Source organism: Pteropus vampyrus, unplaced genomic scaffold, assembly GCF_000151845.1.
Source record: "Pteropus vampyrus isolate Shadow unplaced genomic scaffold, Pvam_2.0 Scaffold2, whole genome shotgun sequence".
Classification (NCBI taxonomy): domain Eukaryota; kingdom Metazoa; phylum Chordata; class Mammalia; order Chiroptera; family Pteropodidae; genus Pteropus; species Pteropus vampyrus.
In genome coordinates this window covers 3,197,607-3,215,966 of record NW_011888783.1, presented here as the reverse complement: position 1 = coordinate 3,215,966, position 18,360 = coordinate 3,197,607, and the positions used below count along the sequence as shown (strand labels likewise).

The window sequence follows — 18,360 nt, the reverse complement described above, 5'->3', positions numbered from 1 at the left end:
CACTCTCCTCCACATATTCAGATCCCACTCATTTTTCAAGATGTATCCAGGCTACATCTGCATTTTGAAGCCTCTTCCTAAAATACCACCCTGTGGCCCTACCACTAGTTTCCAGAGCGTGCATTATGTTACAATTATATGGCAGTTTATTGCATACTATCTTATATAGTTTATTGTTTCTTATTTAAGTATTGGACTTATATAAGAGTAAGCATCTTTTGTGCAGGGACTGTTCATTATACTTACTTTGTTTTTTCAAAGTTAGTGGTCTTAAAATCCATTTGGTATATTTGCTTATTTATAGTTAGGTTCGAGCAATACCACCCTAATGTATTGTGTACGTTGTAAAATATATACAAGAATAGGATCTTTTAGGATCTTATATGAATAAAGACATATAAACAGAAGTTCTAATATTTTTATACCCACACTTCAGGGGCTCATCTCTGACATGCTCTGGGATATTCACACCTTAACGTCGGAGGCCTAGTGTTAGGTACGTGTTAGGGACTCAGGAAATATTTATTTTTAACCTTCAGCTATTCTCTGCTGGTTGCTAATAAAATTTTCTTCCTTAAATGAAGCTCAAGGTTATAGTCTAAGTATGTCTGAGATCTAGTTAGGGAGTATAGGGATATATTAGAATAAGGTAGGTTGTGCTTGGTCATCAAGCCTTCAAATGTCTCAAGACATAACACAATGAAGGTTTGTCTCTCATTGATAGCAGAGTGTGAACTTGGTCAGATGGCTTTCCTCAGAGTTTCTCCTCCAAGTGGTGACTCATAGCCAAGCAGCTTCTATCTTTTAGTTATAACAACAGGAACACATGGCTTTTAAGGTTGCCGTGGAAGGTGAAGGGAGAGCAAGGTCAGGCTTTATTCATTGGCCATTCACATGGCCTAACCACATAGGAAGCTGGGAAATACAGTCCGCCCATGTGCCCACAGAGGGGAAAATGGAACGGGATTTAGTCAGTATGTCTCACAGCCTCCGGTTTGCTAGAATCATCTGTTCATTTCAGTAGGGTTGTTCCTGTTTGATAATTCAACTCATGGGTACCATGTAAAGCAAGCTTCTGTGTGATTTAAACTTGAGTTCAGTAGTATAATTTAGAAAGAAAATAAGTCCTTTAAAAGTATTTTCAAATATTTTTTTCTTATAATGGCTGTAATCACAGTGCATTTCCACATTTTTATTTTAATTTCATTGGAATGCGTTTTAAACTACAAAAGAAAAATGATGAACTCATTTTTCATGTTTCTGTTGTTGTTTCTTTCCTTCCACGCTGCTGTTCTGCGCAGAGACTAGTGGCTTATTGGTTTATTATGAACGAAGGCTTTTAGTAGTGTCACATTTTGTTGCTATTGTTTTTAGAAGTAGTTAATAATAGGAATATTTGAGGATGTATCTAAATGCTTTGATAGTTTATGGCAATAGATCTGTCCTTGATCCAGTTTCCATACTACTGATTTTCTTGGAAACAATACATTTATTGAGAATTTTAGAAAATTAGATGCTGATGTCATCTGTGTCAGTTCACACATTCATCTCTTGGGAATTGTGGCAAAATGGTTCTAACCAGCTTTGAAACTTAAGCTAATGCAATGCTAATTTTTTTGGATTAAACTTTTCCCAGATGAGTGGTGAATAAATAAAAATAAATTTCTCCTACACTGTGGCATTTAAGTTGTGTTTAAGGACAACTTTAGTTAAATTCTTTTTCTAAATAAGGATGTCATCAAAGATGGAAGGTGAAGAAATGTTAAAATTTTAGAAATGATTACAGAATTTTAATGTTACTTCTGACCACTGAATTTTAATTTTAAAGCAATAATCTTTATTTTCTTTGGGAAAATCAAAGCCCACTCCTTTACCCCCAATACCTAATGTCACTCTGTATTTTCATCTTATATGACATAATGTAAACAATATGTTACTTTTGAATTTTACTTCCTAATTTATACCAGTCATTCTGTTGTAATTATTGGTCATGATCAAATTATTGCAAAAAAAGCTTTCAATACATCCTCTACATACTTTTCTTGCAATCCTCTTAATCTGGAAAAATATACCTGTTTTTTGGTAAATAGTTTTACTGGCTATAAAAAGCAAATTCCAGTTTATACATGTCCATGAATTTATTAAAGAGCTAATTATCTTCTGTGTATGTATCTTATTTTTTTCTGCATACAGTATCTTCTTTTGGGAATATACTAAGTTTTGTTTTTGTTTGTTTGTTTTGTAGTACAAGAGTATCAAATTGAGTATCTTGCTCTTTGTCACTATTAATATTGGTAGTTTATTTACCCAAAGGTATGATTAAAAATTATTGTCAACCAACTCTTCGTAGGCATTCGATAGAGCATTAAAGTAGCATAGTTAAATTAGAGCATTGTCCATCTATGTATCTATCATCTATCTATCTATCTATCTATCTATCTATCTATCTATCTATCTATCTATCTATCTTTCTCCCTCTTTCCCTCCCTCTTCACCTCCCCACCCATATGGTCCTTCTCCCTCACCTTCTTCAAATCTTTCCTCAAATGTCACCTTCTTAGTGGGTCTTTCCATTGTTATCCTTTCTAACAGTTGCAGCCTGCTTTCCTTTTCTATCCTGCCCAGCACTTGCCGTCCTTTTTGCCTGCTTTGTTTCTTTTCACCTCCTTCCAGCATACTGTACTTTCTTTCTTACCTGTCTTCCCTTATATCCCACCCATAGAATGTTAGGTCCATGTTCACTGCTGAATTCTCAGTGCCTGTACAGTGGCTGGCACGTAACCATTTATAGTGGCAGTTAAATAGATTAAATAGATTTTTAATCACGTGTTCAAATATATCTGATATTCTTGGAATTCATATCAAAAGATGAAGCCAAATTGTAAGAACTTTGCTTGGAAAGCTTAGCTTGATATTTAGTGACCTCTACAAAAAAGAAAAATTTCAAATTACATAATATAATTTTTTAAATATAGGAAACTTCTTTAAATTTACATAATAAAGAACAGGAAACAGCAGTGACTATATGAGATGTGATTATATAATCATAATGTTACTGCTAAATATTTACAGATTAACTTGTACTGTCAGTAATATTTATTGGTGGGTGTTTTAAGTTGCGAACGTCGACAAAATTTGTGAATGGGAAATATTTAATTCTAAGATCCCTTTCAAGTCTAAAATTCTATGGATAGATGAGCCTCCTTTTTAAGAAATATGTGGTATATTTTAGGAAAACATTCATTAGAAACTTTTTAGTGTTAGTGAATGGCAGGTTTCCTTCAGTTGGCTAGAACTAATAGAGTGTGTACAGGGCCATTTACTCTCAGGGTTTCTGAGATCAGTCTAGATAAGAGTAATTGAAGATTAGTTAACATCTATATTTGATGGTTTTGTCCTTTTCTACTTCATTGTCATCTGAGCACTTGTGACAGAAACTCTTCTTATCAACATGGAGATGTACCCGAGAGGCCTTATTGACATGAAAAAGAAGGGAAATTTAAAATTTCTCTTTATAGAGATAACAATTAAGAAATAAGTCTTAACTCTTTGAGTTACTGGTGATCAAGATTTGGTTTATTTACATTGGAGACCTTGGCGAATGGAACAATTCATTTTCATAAGCATATGCCTCTTTTTCAGTATCTCTATAAAAGAATGTAAGGGAAGAATCCTCTTAGAGTTGGAATGAAAGGAAAATAATATTGAATTTTTGCAGAAGAGATGGGGAGTTTTGAGGTTATTGGGTGCTGGATTAGAGGATAAAGCATGGAATTGGGAATCCACAAATAGAGAATCCATGTCAATTGTCATGCATTCAGATTTCCTATCTCCATAACGCGAGGCAGGGCAGTAGCCTTTCAAACTTTCTCTTGATTTAGTGTTGCTATAATTTTTAAACTATAGTCTTTTTATTCTGGAAAACCTATGTCTATCTACTTGCACACTGAAAATTATTCCATATTTGTGAATAGTTTAGCATGTTATAGTTTTAAGTGAATAAATGAAACATTTCTGAGAAATTGCCTCTCTTTGATAGATCTATCCACATATCTACCTATCCATCTATCCATCCAGCTTTCATCTTTCCCTTCCCCACTCAGGAAAACCCGAAAACAAAACAAAGAAGAGCTGTACATATATGCATGGGTTTTAGTCATACTAATTGCGTTATTTGATCTTTTATAGTTCAAAAATGTGTGAGGAATATGAATAGGAGCCAATTATTATATCTCCTCACATTGAAAATTAACTGGAGGGAGCTTACTATTTTATAGTCAATATTATAAAATGAATAGCTTTTTAAAAGTCAGAGCAAAGGAAACAAGATAAATGGGACCCAAGCGAAAGTTAATACCATGATGTTCTCTATGGTTATTGAACTTGGATTTTTCATTTCCTGGTAGCTAAAACAAAAAGAAATATGATCAGTTACAACATTAGTTTTGCATATAAGATGGAAGCACTTGAGTTGCTCAAGAGAAGTGAAGTTTTCCTTACCAGTTAGGTTTCAAAGAGATTTCTCTTATGGGACTTATGATGTGAAGGATGTCATCTTGAATAACTACTCTCAAAATTTCCCTACAGAAAATAGTGGATTTTATATAGCTGCTCCTTATTCCACTTCACTAAATGGAGAGGACATAACACCAAAGCACAGTTTAGGAAAAACAAGTCTATGAAGTTGTTTAAGTCTCTGCTTGTTATTCTGGGCTGCTCAGTAGAACCACCACAGAATTCTATCACAGTCTGTGGAGTCTGAAGCAGGGGTAGGGTGGGGAGTGGGGGGAGGGGTAGGGTGGAGAATAGAGTGGGGAAAAGAGGCATCAGATCCCCAGGTGATTCCAGTATGCATCCAAGATTGAGATCCATTGGTTCCGATACTTAGCTTATTGATGGTTTGAATGGATTTGGGAATACAAAGAACTGATAGATTGCATTTTCTCCTTTAGGTGATACTCTGTGACAGTTTTGTATGTTTCTTTGTTTTCTGCTTTCTCATAACCCGGTTTTGGATTAAAGGTGGACTATAGACAAGTAGAGATTGGATTCTCTGGAAAGGGCCCAGAGTATATACATACTCTGTCATCAGTAAAAGACAGAGCTTTAATTTTAAAACCCACTGAGTAATGGATTGGGCTGTCATCATTTTATGAAAATTGAGGATGCAAACCAAGACTTGTTTGAATAGATGGTCTCTTCCTTTCTATAAGAGATGTGGACCATAAGTCATGACCAATAGATTTTCTAGACTGAAACTAGTTTATGATGGTGATTAGGCAGTGAGGTTACAGGGTGTAGAGTGATCCCAGTCTTTGGGCCTGGGGAGCAAGTGCAGAGACTGGTATTTTCTCAATCAGTAAGGGTTTCAAGTATACACATTCAGAGAGAGCAGTTATGTGTGTGTGTGTGTGTGTGTTTGTGTGTTCTTTTTAACCTTAAGCAATAAAGTTAGGAATCATAGAATATTGTTAGGAATTGAGATTCCCTATTTGAATGACTGTTTATACGAATTCAGAGAAGTCTACCTCCAGTAAGTGTTCATAATTTGAAACCTCCTGAGAAATGTGGTTTCGTTCCAAATCTTTATAGATTTTCTTCTCTGTCACTAAGCCTACTAGTGGGATATAGAAAACTCCACTGAGGGTCATTTGGCATTATTCTAGGACATGTCACTAAATTGAATTCAGCAGCATGCCAGATTTCAATGGCAAGAAAGACACATGGAAGAGGAACAGGTTTGTTAACCATAGTTTTTCAAGACCCTCTCCTAACCAGTTTAAGTTATAAAGATTTAATGTGGAGTCTTTGAAGATTTATTGGTTTATTCATCTAACAAAAGTTTTGAGTGCTCCACTTTGACAAGTTCCAGTGATTTTCCTAGAAAATCTGCTCTGAAGAACAAATTCTAGAACAGTGAAACTCTGTGTCTTCTTTCAGGGAGGAAGTATTTTGCTGGTGGTGGGGGTGGGGCGGGGGACAGGGAGGAGGCAGAAGAGGACTATGATGGGTGACTCTTAAGAGGCCATGCTGGAAAGTGAACCTCGAACTTGAGGGTCTGGAATGCAGAGACAGCCTCATTTTCATCAGGATACTTTAGTCAGCTCTGTAAATGTCTCCAATTGCTTTTACCTTTTAGTTCAAGAACTAACAAGGTCCTGGAGTGTTGCTAGTACACAAGTAATCACATTGCCTTTCTAAAGCAGATTTTAGGTGGTCATTTGCTTATGTCTTCAAATAGAATCTGTATAGGCCAGCATTAGGGAGAATTGCTGAATACTAAGAAATAACCTAAATAAAGAATTTCAGCTAGAGACTCTAAAATACAGTCCCATTTCTCTTTAACTTACTTTTTTGAATATTTTAACTCCAGAGCTCTTTCTTTGTAAACATATGAGTGTGCACTTAACATATGCATACTCGAATAACATTGGTTTTGATTTCTCCTTTACTTGTTTTTTTGTTTTTGTTTTTGTTTTTGTTTTTTTTTATAAATAGTTGGTAAATGATCATAGACTTGGAAAATGCTGTACAGTAATTCATGCCGTACAGTCTTGCATGAATAGGAGACAGACTGTGTTAGGATTCATTCCACAAATTTATTCTGAGCATATACTGTGTTAGGCACTGAGATAATGAGAGAAACCGTAAACCAAAAAGTCTTCAAAAAATTAAAACACCGCATGTGAGGGTATAATAGATGTATAAATGGGATTTTATAGGTATGTAGACAAGGGGCTCCTAGAACGGGAATCATTGAGGGCTTTCCAGGAGAAGGTTTTGGGGGAGATGGTGGGCAGAAGAGCACTAGCCAGGTGACACAGACAAGTTCCTGGGAAGGGCCTTCCTTGCTTTGTAATCTGTAGCACACCAGTGAGGAAGCTTTTGGAGACTGGATTCTGTGTAAGTGTCCTGCCCAATTTTGACCTCTGGGTAACCAGAAAGCAGTCTGGATTTACATGAAGGAAGTTATTAAGTTCGGGATTTTTGTGGAAGATAGAACCTTGTCTTGAATTTAAATTCTGTTAGAGAACATACACCAGCACCATGCAGAGCTCTCGAGGACCCAGTATTTGTCTCCAGAGTGCCTCGGGGCGTGGTCTCTTTTTATCCACGGTTCTCTTGTCCTACCTTCCAGACCTGGAAGGGTTGTTGCTGGCTTTCAGAACTTTATTCTTAGTTTCTCAAAGTTTGGTCTTTAAATACAAAGTCTTTATCAGATGACTTTTTACTCCTGCCTTCAGGCTTGTGGTAATAAATGCTAACTGCCTGCTTGCAGATCCTAGTGTTTCTCTCAGATGTATATGTGATTTGTGGATGTTACATTTCAATAGTCATTTTCTTGTGGCCAATTTGCAGACATATTGACATGGCTTAAAAGAACTTGAAGGCAGATGTTTGAGTTCTCCATATCTGGATTCATTTTAGGGCCGTGCTTTCTGTGTGATGGCATAATATAAGAGTTGTTTCTGACCCCTTTATGACAAGCTTCTAGGAAGCTTTATGTAACATTAAAACTTCCTCCAGCAGTAGCCGTAGTTCAGAGTATTGCTTTGCTGTTTCATCGTCCTCTGCCAAGAGTCCTGGGCCAACCTCTTGCCAGAGTGGTGGAGAGCCAGCGAGTCTTGTCAAGGAAAGAGTGACCGGTTTGCATTTTAGGAGGAGGAGCATTGCAGGGAAGCCAGCCTTCAGGGCCAGTGTCATATGGTATTTTTGGTTTACCCATTCTTGTGTGGTCACTTTGAAGCCATTTTTTAAAGGCAGCATTAAAAAAAAAAAAACCATAAAAAATGAAAATAGTAACTAAATACTGTGCGGAACAGACCTACTGGCATTTTGAGGCTTCTTTATCTTATTGTTGAAGCCCCTTCCCTAGAGTGAGAACCATCTGGAAGACACACACAGAAAAGGAGGAGTAGTCATCCTTTTTGACCACACAGGTCCTCTCAGAGGGGGCTGTCAGTCACACCAAGCCTGGAGGCTGCTTATTCTCTGAGGGGGTTTTTATCTTGATGGTCCGATTCACAATCCTCTAATTTCCTTCCTTCAATCACTGAGTTTCTTTTTAAAATTAAGACATGGATATGTCTGTGTAATGACAGAAATTGTTTGTTTTCTGTTTAGAAATCCAGAGGAAAGTCTTCTGCATTTGGTTAATCTCATGAATTTGCAAACCTTATTTGAATAGGTACTTATGAAACCCTGGTGGGGGGTGGTGAGGAGGGGAGTAGGAGCCTCTGGGCCATGTTAGGGTCACTTCCTTTCAGTCCAGACTGTATGGTAAATCCTCATGCGTGCTGCAAACACATCTTTAGTACCTATGCAAAATAATGCATCCTACTTAAAATCAGAGTACTCCATAGGCCCATTGTCTTTGAGGACAGGATTGATACAATCTTGCAATGAATTTTAACACATTTGGGGGGAAAACTTCATTACAGAAACACATAAAAGCAAAAAGTTAAATCTAGCTGCAGTGAGGACGAGATTAGGAATGAACAGTGTAATAGTAATGAAAAATGCCATATTTTGACAGCGTTGTATCAAGATGGCTTGTGAAAGTGTCCTGCTTAGATATAGAAGACTTCTCTAAAAGTTAACTGGGGCTCAGGCCAGCAATGAGGACATTGTCTAAGGCAATGAAAAACTGGTGATGGGGAGAGGACAGGAAGAAGTGGATTTGAAAGGTTTTAGGTGTCTGGAAGTAAGAGAAGCAGTAAAATCTTAATTAAAAAAAATTTTTTTTGGTACCAAAATCTCTTTCATGCTATGGTAAGCTCCATAGACCAAATTAATGTGTCCTCAAATGACTGAATTATTATCTATTTAGGTAGTACATGATTTCTCTGTACTGAGTACCTGAGGGTGGTGATGATAGCCTTTGTATTCTACCTGACACTTTCCATGACACATAGAGTGTTTATTGAATTAATGAATATTGAATTCTCTTAAAATTACTTCCTCCTTTACACTATCATGATATAAATTTAGCTAATAACCAGGAAGTATTTATTATTATTATTATTATTATCATCATTATTATTATTTTGCCAATTCACTTTCTTCCCTCCACAGTTATACATGTAAGCCCAGACGTTTCATTGTATATATACAATGGTGTGTGTGTGTATATATGTGCGTGTATCTGTTTATAATCAGGCATCTCATGAGTATTTGTTTATTTCATTGAATTTTGCATCCACTCTGAAAGAGTGGCAGATCTCGCTCTCTAAAATGTGAATAGCTTTAGCTAGTCTTTCAGGCCTTTACTGAGCACCTGCTCCATTTTAGACACTGTACAAGGTGCTTTATAAACATCCTCTGCACAGCTCTGTAAAGACCGGAAGTACAGATCAAAGCTTGAAGAAGTTGATAACCTTCTACTGCCCACTCCCTCTCCTCTCTGCATTCTTTTTTGTTTTGTTTTGTTTAATGAAACAAAGCAGTGTGTGCCTGGGGTTCCCATTAAGATGCCATCTCCATTCAAAGCCTTCTGTGTTAACTGCAATGAGCTCTCTTTGTACTTCTACAGTATGTGATGCCACAGAAGGTCTCCAGCCCAGTGTCTTCTAGTGTGGCTTAGCATCTCTGTGTGTCTCCCTTCTACTGTAGGGAAGCTAAGACTCCACTTCATTGAATCTTGTGTACAAACAGGCACTAGGGGGCTATCAGATCAAATGTGTTTTATAATTTGAATGTTGTAAACATGAAAGGCTCACTTAACTGAACAATCTTAACTATCTGGAATGTGGATGTGAAGTAGCTTAAATCAGAATGTGTGTTTCACAGTTAAACAAAAATGAAGACACCCAGTGTTGCATTCGAGGTAGTACTTTTTTAGGCTTTAAATCAGAAAACAATATCTATCTGAAAAATCATCATTTTGAGAACTTGAAATCATTCTTTTTACTTTAGTGAGTAAAATAACTCCTAAGGGTAATTAGGAAGATATTTGGAGTAATAATCTCTCTTGGGGTAGGTATTTCCAGGATTTAGTTGCCCTTAATAAAGTCATAAAAATTAACTATGAAATTAATCGAAATACAACTTTGCAAAAAAAAAAAATTTGAAGCAATTGGTTTGGGAATTTGTTTTAATTGTATTTACCTTGAGCAGTAAGGGCTGTTCCTGTAGAATGTAAACTGTCATTATTTATATGAGTCCGGTAATAAAAGATGATTGTTAGTATTCTTTTGTTAAAAGATACTAAAAATACTTTATGGGCTTATTGAATTTGAATTAAGAGTCTGATTGTCTATTTGTTCTTTTCACCAAATCTGGTGTGTGTTATTAATTTCTGGACAGGAGAAATAACGTAATTTCCTCCTTGCTCTCTGTGTCCTCTTAGCCTGTATCCTTGTGCATGCCTTGGGGTTTCAGATTTTGCAGCTTTCCATGACAATTCCTCTCGCTGGAAAAGTCGTTTTTTCCTTTTCTGAATGTGTTTAGGATATTGCTAATGTGTTAATTACCTTCTCACACTCCCTCTATGGGGGGACTTAAGTGTCCTCATTAGATTTTAAGCTTGGAGAGGACAGATTCTCTTAATCATTGTCCTCAACCCACACAGTTGAGTATAGTGCCTCTAATCTCATGGGTGCTCTTGAACTCCTTGGGAACCCTGTCCTTGTGGATGTTCTCGTCTAGCCTTCACATACTCTTCCATTTTTATTAGGGGATTAATTCAAGACAGCAGAACCATTCACACTTCAAGTCTCTGTAGCAGCAAAGACGGATAAAGTGTAATCAGCCTCTTTGCTTTTGACTGCTTGCCAAGCCCAAAGCAGGATGCTGCTCTGTGGAGGGCTTTCCCCCTGTGGCGTTTCGTGCTCAGGGCACCATTTTCTGAAGGAAGTCCTCCACAGCACAAGGGAATACTACTAAATTCCAAAAAGCAGCTTCTAGGCCCTAAAAGCAGATGTTTCCTCTTTACTGCTTTCATATCTTAAGTCCAGTCCTTTTCCTTCCTGGCATAATTTCGTCTCTCAAAGCCTCTTATCAACTTCCTAATGCACGTCTCTAATACCTGGCTTTGGCATTTCACCTTCGAAAAAAGAGTCACACACCTTGGCCAAGTCCAACTTCATATCAGTCTTCAGTAGAAGGAAGGTGTTTATGGGGTCAGGTGACTCTCTCAGTCAGTTAGCCCTGGACTGGGTACCCTTGTGGAACTCCATTATGATTTTGATAATGATCAGGCCCATGGGCTAGGAAGAATTTAGGTGTGCCCCAAAGCTCCTTCATCACAAAAGGATTATAAATCAAATTCCTAAAATTGTGAAAGAAGACTGAATGCTCTTTGCTCTTTGTTTTGGATTATAATCTGTAACTAACTTGTGACTTTTTGAAAGAGCTTTGTTTGTAAATTCTAATACTGTAAATAGGAGAATTTCTTGACTAATTGCAAAAGGATTTCTGTTGTTTCTTAAAACATAAATATAACACATGTGAGCCATTTTATATACACAAAACATTCAGATATGGGATTTTTGTCCCCTTGGTAGTTACATTTTACCATCGAGATGAAAAAATGTTTTTGAATGACCCATTAAAAAGTAATGAGAGACCTGATGTACATTGAGGTTGATTCCGATGATCTGTGAAATTTCACAAAAATACTGTGGAGTCTGTTTTTTGAAAACCAATGTAATTCTAAAGGACAAATAAACTTTTTGTGCCGTTTTTGTCATGCTCTGTTTTAAAGCCTGATTTTTGAGCTTTATTCGATGTTTTACTATTGTCACTTCAGAACAGGTATCATCTTAAAGTGATTCATTCCTGATGAGATTACTTGTGTTTTGTAGCTAATAGAAACCCACCTTTTTAATTACATAGCCAAAAGAAAGTAATGTAGCTACTTGTGTGTAGGATATAAGAATGTATATGAACCTAGAAAATTTAATGTTGATAAAATATTATTAGAAAAGTGATTTTAGCTCATTTTTAAGATAACTAAGTCTCACCTGTACTCTGCCATGTGTTATGCCATCCTTCTTATTTTGAGATGGCAACTAGGTTACCTCTTTGACTTTAGATGTGTAAAGAGAAAAAAGTACAATGCAGGGCAGGTTTTTTGACCTTTTTTTTTTGGCGTGGAAGTAGGTCTTTTATTTCCTTTCAGCCTTTATATTTTAAATGTGACTCCTGCAGGCAGCATATAATTGGATTTTGCTTTTATATCCCTTCTAACATTCCCTGCCTTTTAGTTGGAGTATTTGTCCATTAACATTTAATGTAATTGTAGATGTGGTTTAATTCAGGTCTACCATTTAATAATTTATTTTCTGTTTGTCTCCCCTGTGCTTGTTCCTCTTTTCCTGCCTTCATTTGGATTATTTGAATTTTTTTTTAGAATTCCATTTTAATTTTTTTAGGTTTTTTTTGTAGCTCTTCGTGTTATTTTAGTGGTTATTCTAGGTATTGTAATATACATTCTTAACTTTTCAGGGTCCATATAGAGTTAATATTGTACTATTTTATGTAAAATATAGAAACCTTGCAACGATTTAGTCTATTTACCACTCATCTCCCCCCCCTCCCAATTCTGTTCGTTTTTCTTTCCTTTTTTACTTCATAGTGTACATTTTACCCATTGCTATTTATTTTTAAGAGAGATTTACTTTTGTTTCCTATCTTTTCTTGTTCCAAGGCTTAGATTGTTAGGAGTGCTTACCAGTGTTGTGGCTATGAGGAGATAACTGTATTGTAAATGTATTAATTTACCATGTTTATATTGGCATAGGACACTAATGCAATAAAGCTTTTCAGGATAAAAAACAATAGTTATTTGGGAGAAATAACTATAAAGACTGACTTCTCCTGACGTTTTTCCCTGGGACGTGATAGTATGAATGTCTCGTGGAAGGCTATAACACTAATTTATCAAGGTGATATGTTTCAAGTGGGTGAACGTTTTCTGAATTAAGAATATGATACATTTATAAAGACACAGGTATCAATATTAGTCTTTTACAAGGAAGGCTAACATTGTGCTTCTCCTTAAAAACAAAAAACTTTCAAGGTTACCGTGCAAAACATACCACACATAATTTCTCCTTTTCCTTCTCTTCTCTTTCCTTTTTATGGGCTATGTCAGCCCTTGATTGGGGTTCAATATAAAATTAGAAATTGGTGGAAAATGGAGGTTAGGAATTTTTTAAAAACACATTTTTGTTATTTAGTTTTAGAAACACTCAGTTTTTAGGTCTGAACTAGTGCTAGAAAGGAAAGAAATAGTAGTGATTTGTAGCTCTCAATTGTAGATAAGAATTTTGAGACGGAGCTATTTTAAGAGGATTAAATTCCGAAACAGTTTCCCTAGTGTGACTTGAAAGTATTCTAGGACTCAGGATTGAATGCAAGGGGATACCATTTTGAGAGCTTTTTTAGAAAAAGATATGAACTAAAAAGGCAAAAGCAGTTATCTAAGTTTAGTAAAGTTTCTTGAGACAAATTTTGTTCTTTTAAACTCTTTGGCTCATGGAAATGACAAACTAAGTCCTTAGAATGGATTAGACTGGTTTAGAGAGTGATTTCTCATGTAACTCATTAAGGGTGAGCCAGAGAAACTGAAAAATAAGGGTATGCTTGGAAGAACATAAGCTTTAGGTGATGGTGGTAATATATTTGGTGTCAGAGCATCTTTGCTGCTTTGCACTGTAGGTGAAATAAGCTTAGAAAGAAAATGGCAGGGTGGAGGACGTGAAGTTTTGGGAAAGTATTCCTGCCGATGCCCTCGATGACCATGAGAGCAGAACCACTGTGGGGACGAACATTCTGAACAGAAATAAGACAGAGGAGGAACATAAATACCAGCTAGATAATTTTGAACGTGCAACTCAACATTCCGCCCTGACTGAAAATAACAGATGAGCCCCAAACCAAACTTCTGAAACCTAAAAGCAATAGGTACAGCTGTTTGGAAACATGCAGAGAGCATAACTTGGTGTAGGGAAAGTTTGGCTCTCCATGAACAGCCGTTGAGCTGATCTGGAAATGAAGGGGAGACTTGCATTCACATGTTAGGCCGTCTCTATTCTTAGAGCTCAACTAGAGGCCTGACGAAGTGGCTAAAACCATGCTCTTGATGTGGTGGGATAAAAACCATGCTTGCCCCTTACGTTATCGTCATTATATGATAATAGACCATACATTTTTGTGTGTGGTAAAATAACAATGCTGACATGCTCACAAAATAATGTGAAGCATATGGGTCACAACTGTTTTTAAGTAAAACTTCTCTAAAGATTTATTTAGGTTCCTTAATTACAGAGTGGTTTGGAAGACTGGCATGTGGTTTCGGTTTATAGTTATAAATGTTGGCCTTGGTGATGGGTACGTGCTGATGTTGCCAGAGAGAAGGAGAACAAGATTGGGATGGGGGTTTGTGTCCTTCAGGGCCCACCCTTTTGTCATTTTTTAAAAAAGTGAAGTCAAGATCTGTGTTTATATGAAATAAGTATGATGACATTTTTACTGTGCTTGAGATGGGTGTGCCAGTAGTCCAAGCCAGTTTTCCCGGTGCTTAAGTACTTTAGTTTGTAAATTTTCATGAAAATTTGAAATTAGGGCTCTCTAGAGTCCTGAAAGAATTAACTGTCCCTTTTTGCTTTTAATCTTACATTGAAGTATACTTTCCATTAGATGAATCAAGCCCAGTTTTGGGGACAGCAGTTAAATATTTCTGTTTGGAAAGACAAGAAAAATATGTGTTCAGCTTAGGTGTTTTGGCTTGAAACAAACCCATAACAGAGTCATAGTGAGCTTCTGAGGCCTCTTTTGCGTTTGTGTATGTGTGCGTGTGTTTGGGTATGTTCACATATACATGCACACATACAATCATGGTCATTTATGTTAGAAGTAATTTTGCATCATTTTGGTGTAATAGATAAAGCTATATGTTAGTTCTAGGAGCAGGGGAAAAGGCCTGATTTAACCAACTCATGAAGAGGTGGTGAATGTATGTGATTGGAAAGTTCATTTGTATGTGTTTTCCTGGTCTTGCAATGATGATTATGATAGTGGCATCTCTGAATTACTGTCTGGAGGTGGAAGGAGTGGGAAGGGAGAGGAAAGTTAATAAGAAATCTAAGCAGTGCTTTCCTTCCCTGCACGAAGATCATAGAAGAAATGGATTTCTTGTTTACCGTTCTTCACGGAGCTCACTCCAGTAGTGACTTTGTCAGTACTTGGAGAGAATCCACTCATTCATTCATTCATAATTTGGTATTGGTGATGTCTTATCTTTACGGCTCTGTGGGTGGCACAGAGATGGATTAGATAGAAAGAAAGGATGTGCCCAGAGGAGCTTACACTCTGGTAAGAGATATGAGGTGTGCATCACTAATTATAATACAGAATATTTCAGTCATTTATTCTAGGTTTTATCACTTTTAACGTGCTTTTATACACTTCTTTTGAATCCTCTAAACTCTGTTCTCCCTTTTGTACATGAAGAAGCCAAAGTTTAGCCAGGGCAAAGGACTTGCTCGAGGTCATGTAGGTAGCACGTTGTGGATTTGAGCCCAGGGAATCCCAGCCGGCATGTCGTTCTCCTCCGCATTCACTGTTGTTGTTGTTGTTGTTGTTGTTGTTGTTGTTGTTGTTGTTTTAACTGTCCCTGATGTGCAGTGGTACACAGAGGGGGACACTTGTTTCCACCTGGGGATCAAAACCCTAGAGAAGGATGAAACCACTGAGTGATCTTGTGGGGTGAGCACAGCACTGGTTACGTAGGGAATGGCTGAAGGGGGTTTGAAGAAGAGAAATACTAGCTGGACAGAAAGAGAGCAGTGTACACTGTTTATATAAACAAGGTAAAACAACCTGTTACTCGGAAAAGGCTCTTGTGCCAGATACTTTCATAACTTTTTCTTTCGATCTTTCCTTTTATACAAACATTCATTCAACAAATACACTTAGCGTATACTTACTATGTGCAGGCCATTGGATCCATTGATGTGAGGGTTATAAGTCTCCGGGTGGCTTTCCTTGAGGGTCTCATTGTAGTCCAGGCGAAAGAGAAGATTGCAAATAATCATAGGAGAATGAATATTTCTGAGTTCAAATCATGACCGTGCAGAGAGAAATCATAGGCATTTGATATCACCTCTCATCTCAGTTGGATGATTTCTCTTTGAGGAGGCTAACATTTACTTGATAGAGCTCTTTTAAGGATTAAATCTGATTATGAATAGGAAAACACCTCACTCAGCTCCTGGTATATTGAAAGTGCTCAGTAAATTGTCAACATTAATGGCTCCACACACTTTCTGAAGGAAAGACAAAGTCCTTGATTGAAAGGCCCCCTGTGGTTTGGTCAGCCATATTTAAACTCTTCCTGTATCCTAGCATGTCACCAGTCTCCCGGCCTCCAGACTGGTCTCTCTTGTGTGGATCTTTGTGGCCCTGTGATTTATCCAAATGCAGAGGCAGTGTAGCCCAGTGGTCAAGAGCAGGGGTCAGTTCTGGGTCTGCTGTGTCATACTTGGCAGCGTTACCTCACTTTTTGCTGCAATTTCATCATTTGTAAATGTGATTGATAATAGTTTATTCTTAGTAGTTTTGTTGTGATATTTAAAATGATTACATATGAAGGACTTGGGGGCAGTGTTGGTACATGATCAGTGTTGCTATTTTAGCTTTAATTATTTTCTGATGTCATTGTGCCACTCCCCCTGCTTATAGCCCTGCAGGGTGGCTTCTTATGATGCTGTTCTCTTTGGAGTCTGCCCATTTTCTCATCACTCATCTGGCCCTTACTTATGTATGCCTTCTAGCAACATATAACTGCTCTTAACCCCTCACCCCACCTCTAGGATATTTTGGCTTTTGTTTTCACCTAAAAGTCCTTTGTCTTGCTAATAAATTCTTTAAGACTGGTTTTTCTACCTTCTAAGATTCTTGAAGTCTGTCTAGTTCTGCAGTGTTTTACAGACCATCTTTATCAGTACTTATCTTGCTGGATTTCCATTTTCAGTTCCCTGCTCTTGACTAAGAACTCTTGAAAGAAGGGCTGAGTCTTAATTATCTTTACATTCCCAGCATATTCTTGGCATAAGGTAGACTCTCAGTAAGTACTTGCTGATAAGCAAGTAGAAGAGGAACTTTACCTATATTAAATACATTATTATAGTGTCAAAATTATTTTTCAGTTAGCTAGAGAGAGCAAAACTCATCCTATTTGTAAATTTTGAGGAGCAGCCGAGTGTCAACGTGAGGAGTGGCCTGGCCTTATTTGATAGGAGACCCTTTGTCATCATAGGGTACAGTTAGAAGCTTGAGGGCCTGGGACTGGACAAGAGCCATGGCAACCCATAGTACCATTTGCCTCTGGTGGACTTGATAGTTTCAGTCATTGCTTTGTGAAGGCAGTAGTTATATTGAGCTTTGTGGTAATATCAGCTATTTGGTATTTGATAATGTTTCTCTGATGTTTGAAAAGATTTTTTCCTCATTATTTTGAAACTCCAGTGTACTGTCCTGAAAATCTCAACATTATCTAGCTTTGGACGTGTGATATAACATTTTTCTCCTTGGTTCTCTGAATTGCCTAGATTTTAATAAACCACAAATATATCATGTGCATTAAATAAAGCATATCTAGAGTACAGTAAATCAGTACCATTTTGATTCATTGAGAATGCATGGGAAAAGGTAACATGGGCCACAAAGAATGGATGGTTTATTTATTTAAGAATTTTAAGGAAATAAAATGTGATGTCTCAGCTTTCTATCTAAAGTATATCAGTGGCCCTGTGAAGGGACTGTAGTTACATCCCATAAACACATAATAGTGAGCTGTGGTCTAAAGATTCTTTTTCCATTACCCCCTGCAGCTTTGCTTTGTCAGATGAAGCATATAGATCCCTGCGAGATCAAGATAAAGACCAATGTATTCTCATTACTGGGGAAAGCGGAGCAGGAAAAACAGGTAAGGCCATCACTGGACGACCTCACTTTTCTCCACTAGAAGGTAAATGCTGCACAGAATGACAGAATGACCATAGCAAAGAGAGCAGGTATGGCTCATTAGCATAAATCTGCTCAGGGCCACCAGACTCCTTTGTGGGAGGCTACTGATGAGGGTCACGGTATGTTCCCTGAGAAGGACTTAGCTCCTCTCTCACGTGAAGAAGCAGGTAAACTATCGAAGACTTCCAACCAATGTGGGTGTCTATTTATAGATTCTAGACCTTTCTAGTTCAGTCCTTGAGTACTTTTCTTTTACCTTTCCTCTGGAACACCAGGGTCTGTGAGGTTTTACCCCTTTCCTAAGGAATGCCAAATTATTTGGGCTTTGGGAGGCCAAAACCACAGCTTCTCTCTGCTAAAAAGTGAGGGAATGCACCAGGAAAATGC

The 18,360-nt window shown here is 37.3% G+C and overlaps 1 protein-coding gene across 1 annotated transcript in view; it reads left to right on the top strand.

Moving 5' to 3' along the window:
- The window catches only part of MYO1B (myosin IB), a 168,870-nt gene that overhangs the window by 60,872 nt on the left and 89,638 nt on the right, over positions 1–18,360 (top strand). Inside the window, exon 4 of the mRNA XM_011355895.2 lies at positions 17,838–17,932. Within this exon, the coding sequence (XP_011354197.1) occupies positions 17,838–17,932 (95 nt within the window). The remainder of the gene's footprint in view (positions 1–17,837; positions 17,933–18,360) is intronic.